Below are 17,643 nucleotides of genomic sequence, written 5' to 3'. Positions count from 1 at the left end.
TCTTTTGCCACAGTAAAACCCTGGTGGCTCAGAGGTTAAAGCGTCTGCCTGCAATGCGGGAGACCTGGGTTTGATCCCTGGGTCAGGAAGATCCCCTGGAGAAGGAAATGGCAACCCACTCCAGTATTCTTGCCTGGAGAATCCCATGGATGGAGGAGCCTGGAGGGCTACAGTCCACGGGGTCACAAAGAGTTGGACACGACTGAGCGACTTCACTTTCACTTGCCACAGTAAAACTAGATATCAGCTATGGAAAACAAAGCACACTCTATTAGTATAAGCCGAATATGGGTGGGGGTCAAGTTTTATTAGCATCATTGTTTTTCAGAGGTTTATTTAAGGGTATTTGTGATTAGTCACACATTTCGAGTACTTTGCTTTATAAACTCTTCATAGAGATTTCTTAACTGTGAATTGTATTTATTCTTCCTACCTTCCAGCAGTGGGGAATACCCACATCTCTCCCCTTCTTTGGATTTGGAAACATTCATTCGGCAAGGATAGAATATTACACTGGTGGTTTTGGGGTCTAGACTAGCCACTATCTACAGCCTCCATATCTGGGAGCTAGAACCTTTCTTCTGAGGATGAAAGTTTCTGGTAATCCTGGAACAGATCCTAAAGACTGGGTTCTAAACAGATATCCCAGACAGCTCCAAATTTTGCCTAGACCATGGACACACAGTCCATCTGCCACCTTTCCAGAATTCCTTTAGGGTCCTTATGTATCTTATCTTCAAGCCCCATTAAGCCTAAATCTAGATGTTTTAGGCCTTCCTTGAGGGAAAAAGAAAGAAAGAACAGTTGTTAAAAATATGACATTTGAAGCCAGATTCCTGGGGTCCAAATCCTGGTTCCATCTCTTGTTTGTTATGTAGTCTTGAGGAAGTTACCTACCAGATCTGTTCCTCAGTTTCCACAACTACAAATGGAGATGATAAAATAGTACCTGCTTAAGGAGGTGGTGAAGAACTTAACACGGTGCCTAACAGATACTGAATACTCAGTAAATATTTGTGGTACTAGTAATTGTATTTGTTGTTATTGTTCATATTAATATTATTTCCTGGCATCAATCTGACTTTGTTGATGTAAAGTCCCGGCATTCATCCAGCCAAACTGAATAGAATCATTAAACATTTGGTGCTAGTATAGGTGCCCCCTTTGACAGTAAAGGAATGTGGGCATGTCTGGAGTTACATGCATATATATTGAAGTCAGAATAAATTGGTGGGCAGCCAGGAGTTTACTGTTAGGCTAACAGTAAACAGCTTTTGACTATGAGGGAAGTGAACTTTTTTAAAACAAGTGAAAATCTTTGACAAGTGGGGAAATGCAAGTATGTCTACTCAGTGACTATTAAAGGTGGTACTAGTAGAGAAGGAAATTAAATATTAAGATTAAAGGGCACCAAAAAAAATAAGAGGGAAAGCACCTTAATATTTTTTTCATATATTCCAAATTTTATTTGTGAGTACAGATTGTTCCTGTTCTAAGATATTTCTGGTTCTTGCCTTCAGGCATATATAGTCTATTAAGGGAGGCCAGATACAAACATGAGAAAAGTTAAATAACACTCAAGTGACATCACCCATCAGACCTTGCAGACCCTTAGGGATGAGAGATCAGAAGGACTGATGGCTATTGTTGGTGCTAGAGTTTAAGTACATAACAGCTAAATAAGTTTTGTAGGCTGACTTTGAACCATTTATGACATGGTGTCAGTGACCAGACTTTGAGAAAATTGCTCTGATATCACCCATTTGTCTGTTCACAGATTACTGGGTATTAAGGGCAACCAAATGGACACTGTCCTACAGCAGGATAAAAACTGCTGAGGACAAATGCACCAGGCCCATGGTGTTTAGCGCAGATGTTATCTGCTTTTGAGGAGTACACACTGTTTTCTTTTAGGGTGAGGAATAAAATATTTCTTTAAAGAGGCAAGAAACAATTTAATTCCTAAATCAGTCTCTGGTGTTCTTTTTCAAAGATTTTTATTCTAACCACCCTATCTGATTCAATTCTCATCCCACAAGAAACTCCAACTCCCCTTACAAATGTGAACGTGTAAGGATAGCATTTTCCCTCTAATGAAAGTATTTCAAAAACTCATATCTCTTCTGTAATTTCTGAAAAATAAGTAGAAAATTATTTCTTCTTAACCCCTTTAAAAGTAAACCACAGTGAGATATTACTTCATACTCATTAGGGTGGTAATAATCAAAAAAGCAGACAATAACAGTTATTGGCAAGAAGGTGGAGAAATTAGAACACTTATGTGTTGCTGGTGGGAATGTAAAATGCATAACTACTGTGGAAAACAGTTTGGCAATTCTTCAAAAAGTTAGACATAGAGTTACTATATGTCTTGGTAATTCCACTTCGAAGTATATATCTACAAGTTTGAGGTCCCCAAGACCACCCTCAAATTCAATAATTCATTAGAAGGACTCACAGAACTCAAAAAACAATTATACTCATGGTCATAGTTTATTACAGTGAAAGAATACAGATTAAAATCAGCAAAAGAGGTACATAGAGCAGGATCCAGAAGAGACCAGGCACAGAGCTTCCAGTTTCCTCTCTAAGAGGAATCTTTTGGACAGTGCTTATTTTTCTCAGCACTGATGTATGATAATACCCAGAGTATTGCCAACCAGCAAAACCACCTTGGTGTTCAGAGATTTTATTAGGAGTTGGTCATGTAGACATGACTGACCACCTGCATAGCTGGACTTAGTCTCTAGTCTCTCCAGTCCCTCCAAAAGTCAGGCTGATACCACATGACTCAGAGCCTCCACCATAAATCACATTGTTAGCAGAGACTATCTGACATGGCCCAAGGCCTCCAGGTAAATAAAGACACTCTTATCAGACAGGACATTCTGAAGGTTAAGAGGTTACCTCTCAGGAGCTAGAGGCAAAGGGCCAAAGTTTTCTTTGGCAAAGTTAATCTTTTATTGCACATTACCAAAGAGAAATGAAAACATATGTCCACACAAAAACTGGTACACAAATCTTCATAGCAGCATTATTTCATGATAGCTAAAAAGTAAAAATAGTCTAAATGTCCATCAACTGAAGAGTGGATAAACAAATGTGGTATATCCAATATAATGCAATATTATTTGGCCATATTTTTAAAAGGATGAAATTCTAATACATGCTGCAACATGGATGAACCTTGAAAACATGCTAAGAAAGAAACCAGATATAAACTGCCACCTATGATTCCACTTACATGAAATGCCCAGACTAGGCATTTCTATAGAGACACAAAGTAGATTAGTGGTTGCTCAGGGCTGGGATTGGGAACAGGGAGTGGCAAATAGAAATGAGATTTCTTTTGGGGGTGATGAAAATGTAGTGGAATTACATAGTGGTGGTGGTTGTACAACTCTGTAAATACACTAAAAACATTGAAATGTTTTTAATTGAATTTAATTTAAATTTTAAATTGAAATGTTTAAAATTGATGAGTTTTGTGGTGTGTAAATTATATCTCAGTAAAGCTGTTCCTTTTAAATGGGCATTAAAACACCACCACCCCTCTCACCTTAAGTGATTACAGTAGAAATGAGATATTTACAAAAGCATTTTGTTTAATAGAATGTGCCAAATATATATTTTTGGAAAAAAGTAAAAAGTTATTTGATTGGTTAGCATTTCTCCTTTATCACCAAGATAAGTATGTGGACTTCCAGCTTTGAGTATGACCTTAGAATGACCTTTTTTGAAACTAGATGGATTTTATGGCAATTTCCTAGGGACATTTCATTTTTCATCTATGTACCCAATTCTTGTTCATGTTATTGTCTTTTATTTTGAGTAATTTATATTTATGTCTCTACATTTTATAAATTTGATCTGAGAGAGATCTGTTTCTAGCTTCCCATCAGTAGTAGTTTTATGTCACACACTCATCTCCTTGAACAGAAAACATTCCTTTTGCTTTCTCTTCCCTCATTTTTGTCTATTAAACAGCAGAAGAGCACTATGCCCAACATTTTTAACCTTTTCCTATGGAATGCCTTTTGCTACTTGTTTTTTAAACGACCAGTTAGTTTCTTAGTCAAGGGATAACAGAAGGTATCCAGATAAAAGTATAGTCTGGGCTTTTCATCATCCTTGTTTTCATGAGGCTTTTCTTAAGGATACAAATTTCAGTGTAATGGAACAAACTCTTCCAGTTAAGCTAAGTTGGGGTGGGCTGTTTTAGGAATGCAGTAGGTGGCTAGAGTACCACTTAACTGAAAAGTAGGAGTTGAGGGTAGGGGGCAGTTTAGGTAGAAAATCGGGTACTTTACAGGAAGTACAAATAATAATGGGCTTCCCTGGTTGCTCAGACAATAAAGAATCCACCTGCAATTCAGGAGACACAGGTTCAAGAAGATCCCCTGGAGAAGGAAATGGCAACACACTCTAATATTCTTGCCTGGAAAATTACATGGATAGGGGAGCCTGGTAGGCTACAGTCCATGGGGTCGCAAAGATTCAGACACGACTAAGCAACTAACACTTTCACTACTTTCACAAGTAATAACACGTATGAGGTTGGATAAGATGATCTTTGAATTGTTGTTCATCCTTGGAATTATTTATCCTGTGAAATTAGATTAAGTGGAATCTGCTCCCATTAAAGCTTTGGTGGTTGCCAGTATTCTTTGTTTTAATTGGAGGATAATTGCTTTACTATGTTGTGTTGGTTTCTGCTATACAACACATCAACCATAAGTGTTTGTATGTGTGTATGTGTATACATACACACATATATATATCCCCTGACTCTTGAGCCTCCCTCCCAGCCCCCCATCCTACCCCTCTAGGTCGTCACAGAGTGCTGGGCTGGGCTCCCTGTGTTATATAGCAGCTTTTCATTAGCTATCTATTTTACGCATGGTAGTGTGTATATATGTCAGTGCTACTCTCTCGATTCCTCACACCTTCTCCTTCCCTCACTGCGCCCACAAGACAGTCCTGTAGTCTTGTCCTTCCCTGAAGATAGATTCATCAGTACCATTTTTCTAGATTCCATATATATGCATTAACACACGATAGTTGTTTTTCTCTTTCTGACTTCACTCTGTATAACAGGCTATAGGTTCATCCACCTCATTTCAACTGACTCAGATTTGTTCATTTTTATGGCTGATATTCCACTGTATATATGTACCACAACTTCTTTATCTGTTCATCTGTTGATGGTCATCTAGGTTGCTTCCATGACCTAGCTATTATAAATAGTGCTGCAATGAATATTGGGGGTACATGTGTCTTGAATTACAGTTTTTCAGAGTACATGCGCAGTAATGGGATTACTCAGTTATATGTTACTGAGTTATATGATAGCTTTATTCCTAGTTTTTAAAGAAATCTCCATACTGTTCTCCTTACTGGTTTTATCAATTTACATTCTCATCAGCAGTGCAAGAGAGTTCCCTTTGCTCTGCATCCTCTCCAGCATTTATACTTTGTAAAATTTTTTGATGGTGGCCATTCTGACCAGCATGAGGTGATAACTCACTATTATTTTGGTTTGCATTTCTCTAATAACAAGCGATGTTGAATATCTTTTCTTGTGTTGCCAGTATTTTCAAGTGTTGAATTTCTCAATCTTTAAGGAAGCCTGCCAGGTTTTTCATTTTTTTAGTCTTTATTCGTATCCAAGGTCATTCTCTATGTTTTGTTATCAAAAACCCAACATATAGATAATTGAGCAGTCTGCCCTCCAGATGCATGCTTCCAAAAGATGTGAGACTTGGCTTTAATCATGGGAATTCCCACTATATCTTTTGAAACAGATCCTCCATTGCTTTCCTTCTTTTATTTTCATAAAAATATAAATACATGTGCATGTTAAATCTTTGGAAGGAAAACTGTAACATAGCCATAACAAATGGTAATTGAAACTAACTGAAGCACAAGAGTCTAGCAGTCATGGGCTAGGTTCTCTTTGCCTCCCTGTGAATCCTCAGTGCATGTCCCATAATGGTACCTAAGAAATGTGTTACATCTATGAATGGAAGAATATTATAAACTTAATTCCAGATTGTCTGTAACCATACTGTCCAGTAGAACTTTCTATGATGTGATGGAAATTTGTGCTGTCCAGTATGATTGAAATGTGGCTAGTGTGACTAAGGAATTGAATTTTTAATTGTATGTAATTTTAATTTTATTTTATATGTAATTTAAGATAGCCAGTTGGCTACCTTAGCTACCATGTTGGACAGCACAGCTCTATAAGACCAATTTCAAGAAGTTAGGTTACTTAAATATTGGAGTTCCTGTGACTTTTTTTAGAACCAGTAGCTGTTCTGGCAGTAATATTGCTTCTGTTTTTCTTTCATTTGTTCAGAAGCATTTCTTGAGCACTTGTTAGTTCAATAGTTGATGACAATGCAAAGATGAATGACACAGCTTCTGTCTTTTAGAACCATGGCCAGGAATTTTACATTTGTTATGCTCTAAGTGTAGTTTAAAAGGACCATTAGGTGATATTGGGGTCACAGAAAAAATACAGCATGACTCTTTATAGGGGCCAAAGAAGAATTCTCAGAAAAACTTAACGCTTGTGCTAAAATTTAAAGAAGAGTTTGGAAAAAAAAATTTTTTTGCCTCTGTTTTTACTGTTTTGTAAAAGAGTAGATTTCCGGGCTTTCTTGTAAGATGTCCGTCATAGTCAGTTTAAGACCAACTTTCTCCCTGTCTTTTCTTTGCTTCCTATGAGCTCTCAGTTTAGGCCCAGGTACATAGAGCTTCCTCTTCCCCACACAGCCCTGCTGCCTTAACACATCTTTTCTCCCCACAGTGCTCAATAAAAAGTTGCATCACTGCCTTCCATGTCACCTGTGCCTTCGAGCACAGCCTAGAAATGAAGACCATCCTAGATAAGGGGGATGAAGTAAAGTTCAAGTCATACTGCCTCAAGCACAGCCAAAGCAGGCAAAAGCTCAGGGAGTCTGAGTACCCCCTACACAGGGCTTCAGAGCAAAGCCAGGCCAAGAGTGAGAAGACCAGTCTGCGGGCACAGAAGCTTCGGGAGCTAGAGGAGGAGTTCTATTCCATGGTCAATGTGGAAGATGTGGCCACAGAGCTGGGGCTGCCCATGCTAATTGTGGACTTCATCTATAACTACTGGAAGCTGAAGCGGAAGAGTAACTTCAATAAGCCATTATTTCCTCCAAAAGAGGAAGAAGAAAATGTCCTGGTACAGCCAAGAGAAGAGAGTATTCACACTCGCATGAGAATGTTTATGCACCTACGGCAAGACCTAGAGAGGGTAAGGTGACCAACTATGACCTAGTGTATACGTCTTGGTCTGCATAGGAATGGAGGCCACACTTCTAGATTAAAAAAAAACAACAACAACCATTTATAGTTGTAGTATAGGCTTCTGTGCCCTTGCTTATCTTCTGATTTCACTGTGGCCCCAAATGTTGGGCTTAGTTGAAATTCTACTAGACACATCAGAGAATAGAAGAGTCTATCCTCACTTAGATGCTTTATGAACCTTAAATATGAAATAAATTTTTCACTTGGTTTACTTTTTTTCCACTGTTGAACCTAAATTGGCTCAGCTATATTTTACTGACACACTTACGAGACTGCAGGCTGAAGAAAAAATGAATTTTGCTTAGGAAAGTGCCAGATCAGAGTTTCTTAAACTTGGTACTATTGACATTTGGGACTGGATGGTTCTTTGTTGTGGGGGACACTGTAAAATGTTTAGCAGCATCCCTGGCCTCTACCCACTAGATGCTAGTAGCAAACCCCCAACATGCCCAATTGTGATAACCAAAAATGTTCCCAAATTACCAGATGCCATCTAGGGGTGAAAAATTACTCCTGGTAGGGGTGAAAAATTACTCCTGGTTGAGAGCCTCTGTGCCAGATAATTCAGTGTAACTCATGAGATACACACACACACACACACACACTCTCACACACTCTCACACACTCTCACACACACTCACACACTCTCACACTAAATTAGGTACTGTAGGGATTTAAAGATAAGTTAGGTCCTGTGTTTACCCTAGAGAATCTTATAATGAAGTGCAATGGTGGCTTGTTTTTTTCTCTGCTACCAGAATTTGGAGAGGAACTAATAGATTTTTTGTTGTTCAGTCACTCAGTCATGTACGACTCTTTGCGACCCCATGGACTGCAGCACGCCAGGCTTCCCAGTCCGTCACCATCTCCCAGAGTTTGCTCAAACTCATGTCCTTTCAGTCAGTGATACCATCCAAACATCTTGTCCTCTACCATCCCCTTCTCCTCCTGCCTTCAGTCTTTCCCAGCATCAGGGTCTTTTCCAGTGGCCAGAGTATTAGAGGTTCAGCTTCAGTCCTTCCAGTGTTGCAAGGTTGATTTTACTCACTTTTTAAAATTTAGCTCACACATATATAGCACTTACTATGTGGTACCACTCTTCTAAGCATTTTGTAAATATTAACTCATAATCCTGACATGCATATGAAGAAGGTACTGTTATCCCTATTTTCAGATGATTAAACTGGGACACAGAAAGTTTGAGTAACTTGTCCAGATGGGAGAGCATGAGAGAGTGAGGATTTCACCCTTGTGGCTATGGAAACTTGACTGAGCTGAAAGTGTGAGCAAAACAGCTACTTCCAGTCTTCCCAGCAGACTTTTATCCTGCTGGTCCAGCACTCATTAGAATACTGGATCCAGCATTGCCACCATTTACTCAGGGATCTAAAGGGAAAGCTAAACTGTTAAGTCATCATTCAGTTCCCCAGCCTGACTGCACAGATAAATATCAAGCCCATGCCACGACAGGAATAGTAGACTTGAGAAGGTAGCTTTGGAGCTTTTGCTTGTGCTGCTGATTGATACGGGAACCATGATCCCACCATTAACCGTGCCATGTGAATACCTGTGTAGCAGCTCTCTTTATGCAGCTTTTAGGTTCTGTCTTCTCTCCTCAGCCCCCCACCCCATGTAACTTAAAATTAACTTGTCTTAATTTTAGCTAAACAATGTTCAGTTGTCAGGTTTGTGTAACATGACAAAACTCTCTTATTTGTTGGGGGTTGGGTTTACAGGTCCGAAACCTGTGCTACATGATAAGCAGACGAGAAAAAATGAAACTATCATACAACAAATTACAAGAACAGATCTTTGGTTTGCAAGTCAAGCTTGCTAATGAGGAAATTGCTGCAGGTAAGCTGTATAAATTTTGTATCAATTGTTTCACTTAAAAATCTTTTAAATTCATTTGTTCTAGTCCAACCATGATGTAACATGGCCCATTTCACTGTTGACTCATGAGGCAAGAAATCCCAGGGTAGAGTTGGTGGAGTTGCAAATCTAGGACAGATAACTTACGTCCCAGACAGATATTGGAGGCTGTTAGTTGGAGCCATGAAATGATTCTAAAATCATTGGATTAATTTAGAAATCAGTAGGATCCGATCTAATCCTAGTTTCTGGAAAACATTTAATTCCAGGATTACTCATCCTAACAATCTGTTATATTAATGACATATCCTTAGCCAGAATTTAGTAGGAGATCTGGGTTCTTATCTTTTCACTTATTCACTGATGTTTGTTGAGCACCTCCTATGAACTAAGAGCTGAGCTAGAAGACAGAGCAGTGAGCAAGAAAGAATTCCTTCCTTCAGAGAACTCTGCCCACTTGGTGAGAGAAACAAGTGAACATAATTACAGTACTCTAAGCATAGGAGCTTGGCTGTAATGATGACAGTCATATTCAGAGATATTTGTAACCTCCCTTTGCCTCATTTAATACAGAGGTCAGTGGCAGAGCCTGGACAACTAGGGGTCACTGAGCAATGTGTGCAGAACCCAGCTTCTGCCAAGGGCCAGCTATAGAGCAAGAGAGACACCCAGAAATAAGGTGTCAGGTAGGTATCAAAGTCTTATGGAAAGTTGTGAGGATCAGAGGCCACGGCACAATGGTGTAGGAGGAGACAGCAGGGCTGCTCAGCCATAAGAGTACCATGATAGACAAGACAAGGAGAACCAGAGGACAGCAGGAAGAGCCTCCATGGTGCCAAGGAAATTGGCCCCTAGACCATGTGGCTTCTGATTAGTGGGACCCAGCCCCATAACTGCTTGTGGCAGCAACAGATGGCAGGCCCTGATAGAAGTGGGGACTGAGTGTTCAGTTTGGACCTTGAGGGAACAGATGTCCACTGGGGCACCTAATAGTTGTCTTCTCTGTATGTCATCTTTGTGAGGCTGCAGTGAGATGGTAATGGGCAAAGGACAAGTCCTTATACAAAAATAAATTGTTTGATACTAGTGCCCTTTTGATTTCAGAACACTCAGAATAATAGAGAGAGGAAGACTTGTCCTAAATATGATTATAGAGTTGATATAACCAGGTAATTGTTGCCAGTACTCCCAAGGCCAAGCCCATAACAGCAGAAATATTATGATTGGCAGAAACATCATGATCTTTTCTGGGGGCCTTGCCACTACAAAACCTGCCCCACACCTCCATGGTGGTCATTCATAGTGAAGAAATTATTTTAAGTTAAGGGCATAAAATATATGGGAACCACCAAAACCTGTACTACATTCTTGTGAGTTTGTATTTGACTTGCTTTAGGAAGACTGGAAGGTGTGATCTGAAATGTCTATGTTCAGAGTAAAAGAAAGGGAAAGTGTTGGTCGCTCAGTCGTGTCTGACTCTTTGCAACCCAATGGACTGTATGTAGCCTGCCAGGCTCCTCCGTCCATGGGATTTCCCAGGCAATAATACCAGAGTGCCATTCCCTCCTCCAGGGGATCTTCCTGACCCAGGGATCGAAACTAGGTCTACCACATTGCAGGCAGATTCTTTATCATCTGAGCCGCCAGGGAAGCCCGACTGTGTTTAAGGCAAGTTCTGAATGCTATCCGGTACCCACTCATGCACATGTACAGACACACAAATAGGAAGGCCCTATTCTAAACCATTGCTAGTGACATTCTTTTCAGAAATAGAAGGAGCAGAAAGGATGTATGAGGCATCACACTAGTCTTTGTGATTATTTTTACAGACTAGGAGAACAGAGGTGAAGAGGTTGGGAGTCACACAGCAAAAAGTGGCAGTGCTAAGTTTTCTACTTGTAGCAGTTCCCACCCTAACCTCTAGTTCAGCTAACTTCAGCTGCTATATGCACATATCAAACATAGGTACTTGTTCAGTATTTGGAAGAGTGGGTATGTGAACACTGCTATAAGAATGTATGCCTTTATTTGTTTATATTTTTATTGAAATATAGTTGCTTTACAAAATTATATTAGTTTCAGGTGCACAGCATAGTAATTCAGTATTTTTACAGATTGTATTCCATTAAAAGTTACTAAAAGATAATGGCTATAATTCCCTGTGCTATACAATACATCCTTGTTGTTTATTTTATACATACTAGTTTGTATCTCTCAATCCCATACCCTAATTTTTCCCTCCCCCTTTCCCTCTCTCCTTTGCTAACCACTAGTTTGTCTTCTATATCTGTGAGTCTGTTTGTTTTGCATAGGTAATCATTTGTATTATTTTTTAGATTCCACATATAAGTGATGTCATAAAGTATTTGTCTTTTGCTGCTGACGTATTTCACTTAGCATATTCTCTGGGTTAATCCATGTTGCTGCACATGGTAGAATTTCATTCTTTTTATGGTAATATTCCATTGTGTGTGTGTGTGTGTGTGTGTGTGTGTGTATCTCACCTCTTCTTCATCCATTCTTCTGTTCATGGGCGCTTCAGTTGCTTCCATATGTTGGCTATTGTAAATAGTGCTGCTGTGAAAATTAGGGTGCACATACCTTTTCGAAATAGTGTTTTTGTTTTGTTCCAGGTATATACCCAGGAGTGGAATTGCTGGGTCCTATGGTAGTTCTAACTTTAGCTTTTTGGGGAACCTCCCTACTGTTTTCCATAGTGGCTGCAGCAGTTTACTCCCACCAACAGTGTATAAGTGTTCCTTTTTCTCCGTATCCTCTCCAACATTTATTATTTGCAAACGTTTTGATAGCCATTTTGACAGGTGTGAGGTGATATCTCATTCTGGCTTTGATTTGCATTTCTCTAATAGTTATTAATGGTGAGCATCTTTTCATGTGCCTGTTGGCCATCTCTATGTCTTCCAAAAAATGTTCAGGTCTTCTTCCCATTTTTTAGTTGGGTTGCTTATTTTTATAATATCAAGTTATATGAACTGTTTTATGTATTTTGGATATTAACTCATCATTGGTTGTACCATTTGCAAAAAAATTCTCCCATTCTGTAGGTTGTCTTTTCATTTTGTCAGTGGTTTCCTTTGCATGCAAAAGCTTTTAGGTTTAATTGGGTCCCATTTGTTTATTTTTGCTTTTGTTTCTTTGGTCTTAGGAGACAGAGCCAAAAAAAAAAAAAAAATACCGCTGTGATTTATGTCAAAAGTGTTGTTTTCTTCTAGGAATTTTATGGTTTCAGGTATTACATTTTAGGTCTTCAATCCATTTTGAGTTTATTTTCGTAAATGATGTGAGGAAGTGTTCTAATCTCACTGTTTTACATGAAGCTGTCCAGTTTTCCCAGCACCACTTGTTAAAGAGACTGTCTTTTCTTCATTGTATATTCTTGCCTCCTTTGTTGCAGGCAAGTGTAACTGACCACAGGTGTGTGGGTTTATTTCTGAGCTCTCTAGTCTGTTGCATCAATCTGTGTGTCTGTTTTTGCACCAGTACCATGCTGTTTTGATTACTGTAGCTTTATAGTATAGTCTGAAGTCTGGGCACATGATACGTCCAGCTTTGTTCTTTTATTTCAAGGTTGCTTTGGCAGTTCAGGGTCTTTTGTGGTTCCATATGAATTTTAGGATTATTTATTGTAATTCTGTAAAAAATGTGGTATGGCCATTTTAACAATGTTAATTCTTATAATCCAAGAAATGTTTTGTGGCTTCACATATGATATATCCTGGAAAACATCCCATGTGCACTTGAAAATAATGTGTATTCTGCTGTTTTGGGATGTAATATCCTATAGATATCAGTTAAGTCCAACTTGTCTATTGTGTCATTTAAGATCGCTGTTACTTGTTAATGCTCTGTCTGGGTGATCTGTCCACTAATGTAAGTGGGGCGTTAAAGTCTCCTACTATTACTGTATTATTGTAAATTTTTCTTTCATCTCTGTTAGTATTTGCTGTTTATATTTGTTGTTCCTCTATTTGGGTATATGTGGTAACAAGTGTAATACCTTCCTTTTGTATTCCTCCCTTTATCATTATTTAATGTGCTTCTTTGTCTTTGTCATAGACTTTGTTTTAAAGTATACTTTGTCTAATTATGAGTATTGCTGCCCCCACTTTCTTGTTATTTCCATTTGCATGAAAACAGATGCTGTTATTTAGATTGGTTGTTAAAATAAACCTTTCTTTTTTTTTAATCTCAGGACTTCCTGTGACAAATGCACTAGAAAATTCATTGTTTTACCCACCACCAAGAATTACCTTAAAGTTAAAAATGCCCAAATCAGCCACAGAAGATGGCAGTAACAGCTCCACAGAGCCTGATCATGGACCTCTCTCTCCTGATGACAGCTCCCCTGTTTGTAATATGAGGAGCATGCAGGTGGCTCAAGATTCACTGGAAATGAGAATGAAGTCATACCCAAAGCATCCACAAGAGAGCCAGACTGACTGTTTACTGACCAATCCCAGCGATGATAGAAGTGAAGCAGAGGATCCCAGTCTTGCTTGCAAACCTCCATCTCCTAAGTTCTATCATGGGCAGTCTCTGGGAAAGCCTCTGGTCCTTCAGGCTGCCCTGCATGGACAGTCTTCCATTGGGAATGGGAAAAATCAACCTAACCCCAAGTTTGCCAAATCCAATGGCCTAGAGGGTACCTGGTCTGGGGATGTCACCCAAAAAGACAGCTCAGGTGAGATGTTCTCTGACCAGGAGCCCATGCTCAGCTCCCACTTGGGTAGTCAGGGCAGCCTTAGAAAATCTACTGTAGAGCACTCCAGCAGGTCCTTTAAGGAGGCCACCAATAAGTGGATGAAGACCACAGAGAGCCTCCAGCGCTATGTGAAGGCAGCCAAGAATATTAACCCCAAAGAGCAGCTCTGGGGCAAGCAACTTGTTAGGCGGTCTGCAGGGAGAGCTCCATATCAGGAGAATGATGGGTATTGCCCAGATGTGGAGCTGAGTGATTCAGAAACAGAAAGTGATGGGAATGAAGAAAAAGTCAGGGTAAAGAGAGAGAGTTCAGACAGGGAAAATCCTCCCCATGATTCCAAACGGGATTGCCATGGTAAAAGCAAGACATATCCTCTTTCCCACAGTTCAATGCAGAGGTGATTAGAAATTCCAAGAAAACCTCCATCTTTGCCTTTGCCTCATATATTGGGGAAAACTCATACACCAAAATGACTATAGTATATGTTGGGAGGAATTGTAGTAAGATGGAATAAATTTTTCCACACTAAATTGGTTTGCAGTTTTTGAACTGGTATCAAGTCTAGTTTTTACAAGCACATTATAGGGATTACATATTGTCCAAAAGTTTGGGTGGTTGTTGGTTTTTTTGCCAGAGGCCAGTGAGAACAGCTGGGACCAGAGTAATTTGCTCAGTAAATACTTTGGGGGCAGCATTCCAATTATATTAACACATTGATATACATACGTATTAAGAGTCCATGCATTGTTAATGGATTTGCAAGAGACCATGATTATCAGACACTAAAACTATTTATCTTTTGAAGCTACAGCATGTGACTCCCAGACCTGGTGTCTGTAGGAAGTTTCTAACTCCACTGGTACCTGGAAACACTCTTCAGGGAGAGACCAGGGACCAATATTTCAGATACTGTCAAACTCACTACCCTCTTCCTTTGCTCTGCACAAGGTTGAGTTCCTTTCACAGTATCTTAATTTACCAAGTCAATACACCTAATGCTTATAAGTGTTCAGTGCCTGTTCCTAGACTTGCTTGTTGGGGACACACTCATAACTATTTCACCCAGCTAACAAGCATAAAAAGCTAACTTGTGGATAGTGTTTACAAAAGTAATACTTTCAAGGAAAATGCTCTGATTCTCTCAGTTTAGGCGCTTGTGAAGGATCCCAGAGCCTTTCCCAAAGTGAGAACATTTCTGAGGGATTTATATCAGGTCAGGGTTTTTGTGTTAACTGTTTTCAAATAAGTTTGGCTTAAATAAGTTTGGCTGACAGTTTTTGTATGCCTGCTTTAATGTTTATAAAGTTTTTATTGAGGTATAATTAAAAGATAATAAAGTGCAGAGAAGTTAAATATTCTTATCTGCTTTAATTTTGAAACAGATTTTTATTGTCAAACAGAATTTGAAAGCATGTGTTTAAAAACACATGGATATAATTTAGCTTTGTACCAACTATGAATCCAAGGCAATTTCCAAAACAAAAAGGCTGGAGCTGTTTTTCAGAAGTTGCTCATACTCTGTTCCCAAACTATCAGCCTTGATTAATTCTGGGGAGGAAGAGAATAGTTAGGTTGGTGGAGGATAAAACATACCTGCTTCCCATTTAAAGAAGAAGAAAATGTTACAGTTTTTAAAATGTGAAGCCAACTATATATACTCTGCTCACTTTTCTTAGCCTTAAATTAATGTTCTCTTTCTTCTATTTTGGGAACATGTAGTGAGACTTTTCAGACAATGAGGCCATTTTAGATTTTTAAAGTTGCTTCCTGGTGAAATATCCCAGCTGCAGTAAAGGCAGGGGCCCTTCTCTCCATAAATATGGGAAACTCAGTAGTTTTCAAAACCTCTTTCCCACTTTTGTTTCTATAGCCTTCTTTGGTTTTATTTCTTCCTCCTTTTCTGAAAATTTCTGTATTTTTCCTCTCCTTTGGCTACACCTTCAAAATGTTTCTTTTGTGCCTGTGTACATGTGTGAACATGCCATAGCATGTGTGATCTGTGTCCTGTATTTCATTTGAATACAAAGGGAAAGGCTATGGATTATCCAAATGAGGAAGATAATTTCTCCAATTTATGCACTAGGTTTCTGTACTTTTTCTTTGCATTTCCTGGGTTAGATAATAATTTGACACCTTCATGGTAATGACATTCTAGTGGAGCTATGTTATAAACTCCTCTGTTAAAGGCCAGTACAGTAACCTGTGTCCTTTCATGCCTTTCAATTTTGAGTGAGTGGGAAGAAAAGCAAACATTGAAAAAAGTGCTTCAGCCAAATTCCATATATGTAATGCCATTGGGATAGTATTGACAAAAATAATTTCAGTCAGGGAAATATAGTTGTAATATTTTTACAGAATTTTCCTAAATAAATGAAGGAGCCTTCAGCTGTATACATTTCAACTGCCCCAAAATGTATTTGCTACATTTTGCTGTTGTTTGAAGTATTACCTCTTAACCTTCTTGTTAAATCTTTTTCATTTTGTCTTATATAGTCCAGTTTTCAAAGACAAACTGTCTTTTTTCAAATGTCACCTTTTTACCAATACTTTTTCATTAAATTATGAAAACTGCTAACTGCTGTCAGTGTGGTAATTTTTTATTTGGGCATCTGGGCTTTTGAAAAACTTACATATGTGCCTTTTATATAAAAAAAATCTTATTCATTAAACAAAACAGATGGTAAGGGGAAAGGAAGAAGAAGGAGCGATTGAATGTTTAGAAGCACAAATTCATGATTTGTGTCAATACTAGGGACCAAAGAGAACTCTGAGGAATTGGACTCTACCTGGAAATCACAATTTCATTGGGCTGTTAAGATGGAACCATAGGGTCGACAGAAATCACTAGGGAAATGGATCCTATCTAAAGTCACAAAGCTCGGAGGGCTTAGATCAAGCCTCACTTTTAAATATACATTCTTTACAATATTCATTCTATTTGGAGTCATGTGAATATATTAATGTAATAAAGGTTATGTCGTGTCATGGGGATTTCGAGGGCATTATAAACATTTTCATTATGTTTGCAAAATGTATTTGGTAAAGGTCACTGGGTAAATCATTAGTGAAGATAGTTAAAAGATAACTATCTTTTATAGTTTCTCTCCCCCTTCTCATTTCCCCTCCTTCTTCCCCCTCCCCGTGCATTTTCCCCAACACCACATTCATAGATAACTCTTCTGATTCAGTAAATTTCTAGGTAAAATGTTGTGGTACCAAAACTACGAATAACACTCTTTTAGCTAACAAAAGCTTTGGGTTTATGCTGATGTCTGTATTTCTAATAAGAGATGAACCTTTGTTTTTACGTTGAAGAAATTCAAATTCACAGAATAAACTAGAGGATATACAGTCCTGGGGCTTTTCCCCTCCAGGACTTTACAGGCCTCAGTATGCTTGCTGACCCTTAAGAATGGAAGGAAAATACATGATAGGATTAAAACCTAATTCACCACTGAATAATTTTCATGTAATATTTTCAAAAATGTATCTTATTTATAACAAATATTCATTAGATTTTCATAACCTTAATTCACATTTTTCAAGTTTTATGAAAAGCATCAATTACATATTAATTTTTTAAATAACTTAATAAAGGCCTACCCTGAGACTGTCTCTCCTACACATGGAGCTCTGTAATAGTTCACCACTGTTGAGGGAGGCTTCTGTGAACTCAGTTCATTTTACTTCGTGGAGTGGAACGAATTGCA

At 38.7% G+C, this 17,643-nt stretch overlaps 1 protein-coding gene across 3 annotated transcripts in view; it reads left to right on the top strand.

Annotated features, from left to right (window-relative positions):
* Positions 1-16,506, top strand: part of JADE3 (jade family PHD finger 3) — a 142,661-nt gene extending 126,155 nt beyond the window's left edge. For 2 of the 3 annotated variants that reach the window (XM_070290194.1, XM_070290195.1), the window contains exons 9-11: positions 6,815-7,285; positions 9,075-9,192; positions 13,424-16,506. In XM_070290194.1, the coding sequence (XP_070146295.1) occupies positions 6,815-7,285; positions 9,075-9,192; positions 13,424-14,334 (1,500 nt within the window). In that variant the 3' untranslated portion in view covers positions 14,335-16,506. Of the gene's footprint in view, positions 1-6,814; positions 7,286-9,074; positions 9,193-10,782; positions 10,934-13,423 lie in introns of those variants that run through there. The other variant, XM_070290196.1, reaches the window with a different exon arrangement.
* The last annotated feature ends 1,137 nt before the right edge of the window (positions 16,507-17,643 follow it).

This window comes from Ovis canadensis, chromosome X (genome assembly GCF_042477335.2).
Source record: "Ovis canadensis isolate MfBH-ARS-UI-01 breed Bighorn chromosome X, ARS-UI_OviCan_v2, whole genome shotgun sequence".
In the NCBI taxonomy this organism is placed as follows: domain Eukaryota; kingdom Metazoa; phylum Chordata; class Mammalia; order Artiodactyla; family Bovidae; genus Ovis; species Ovis canadensis.
Note: the sequence above shows the minus strand (reverse complement) of the source record. Positions and strands in the feature narration are given on the sequence as shown.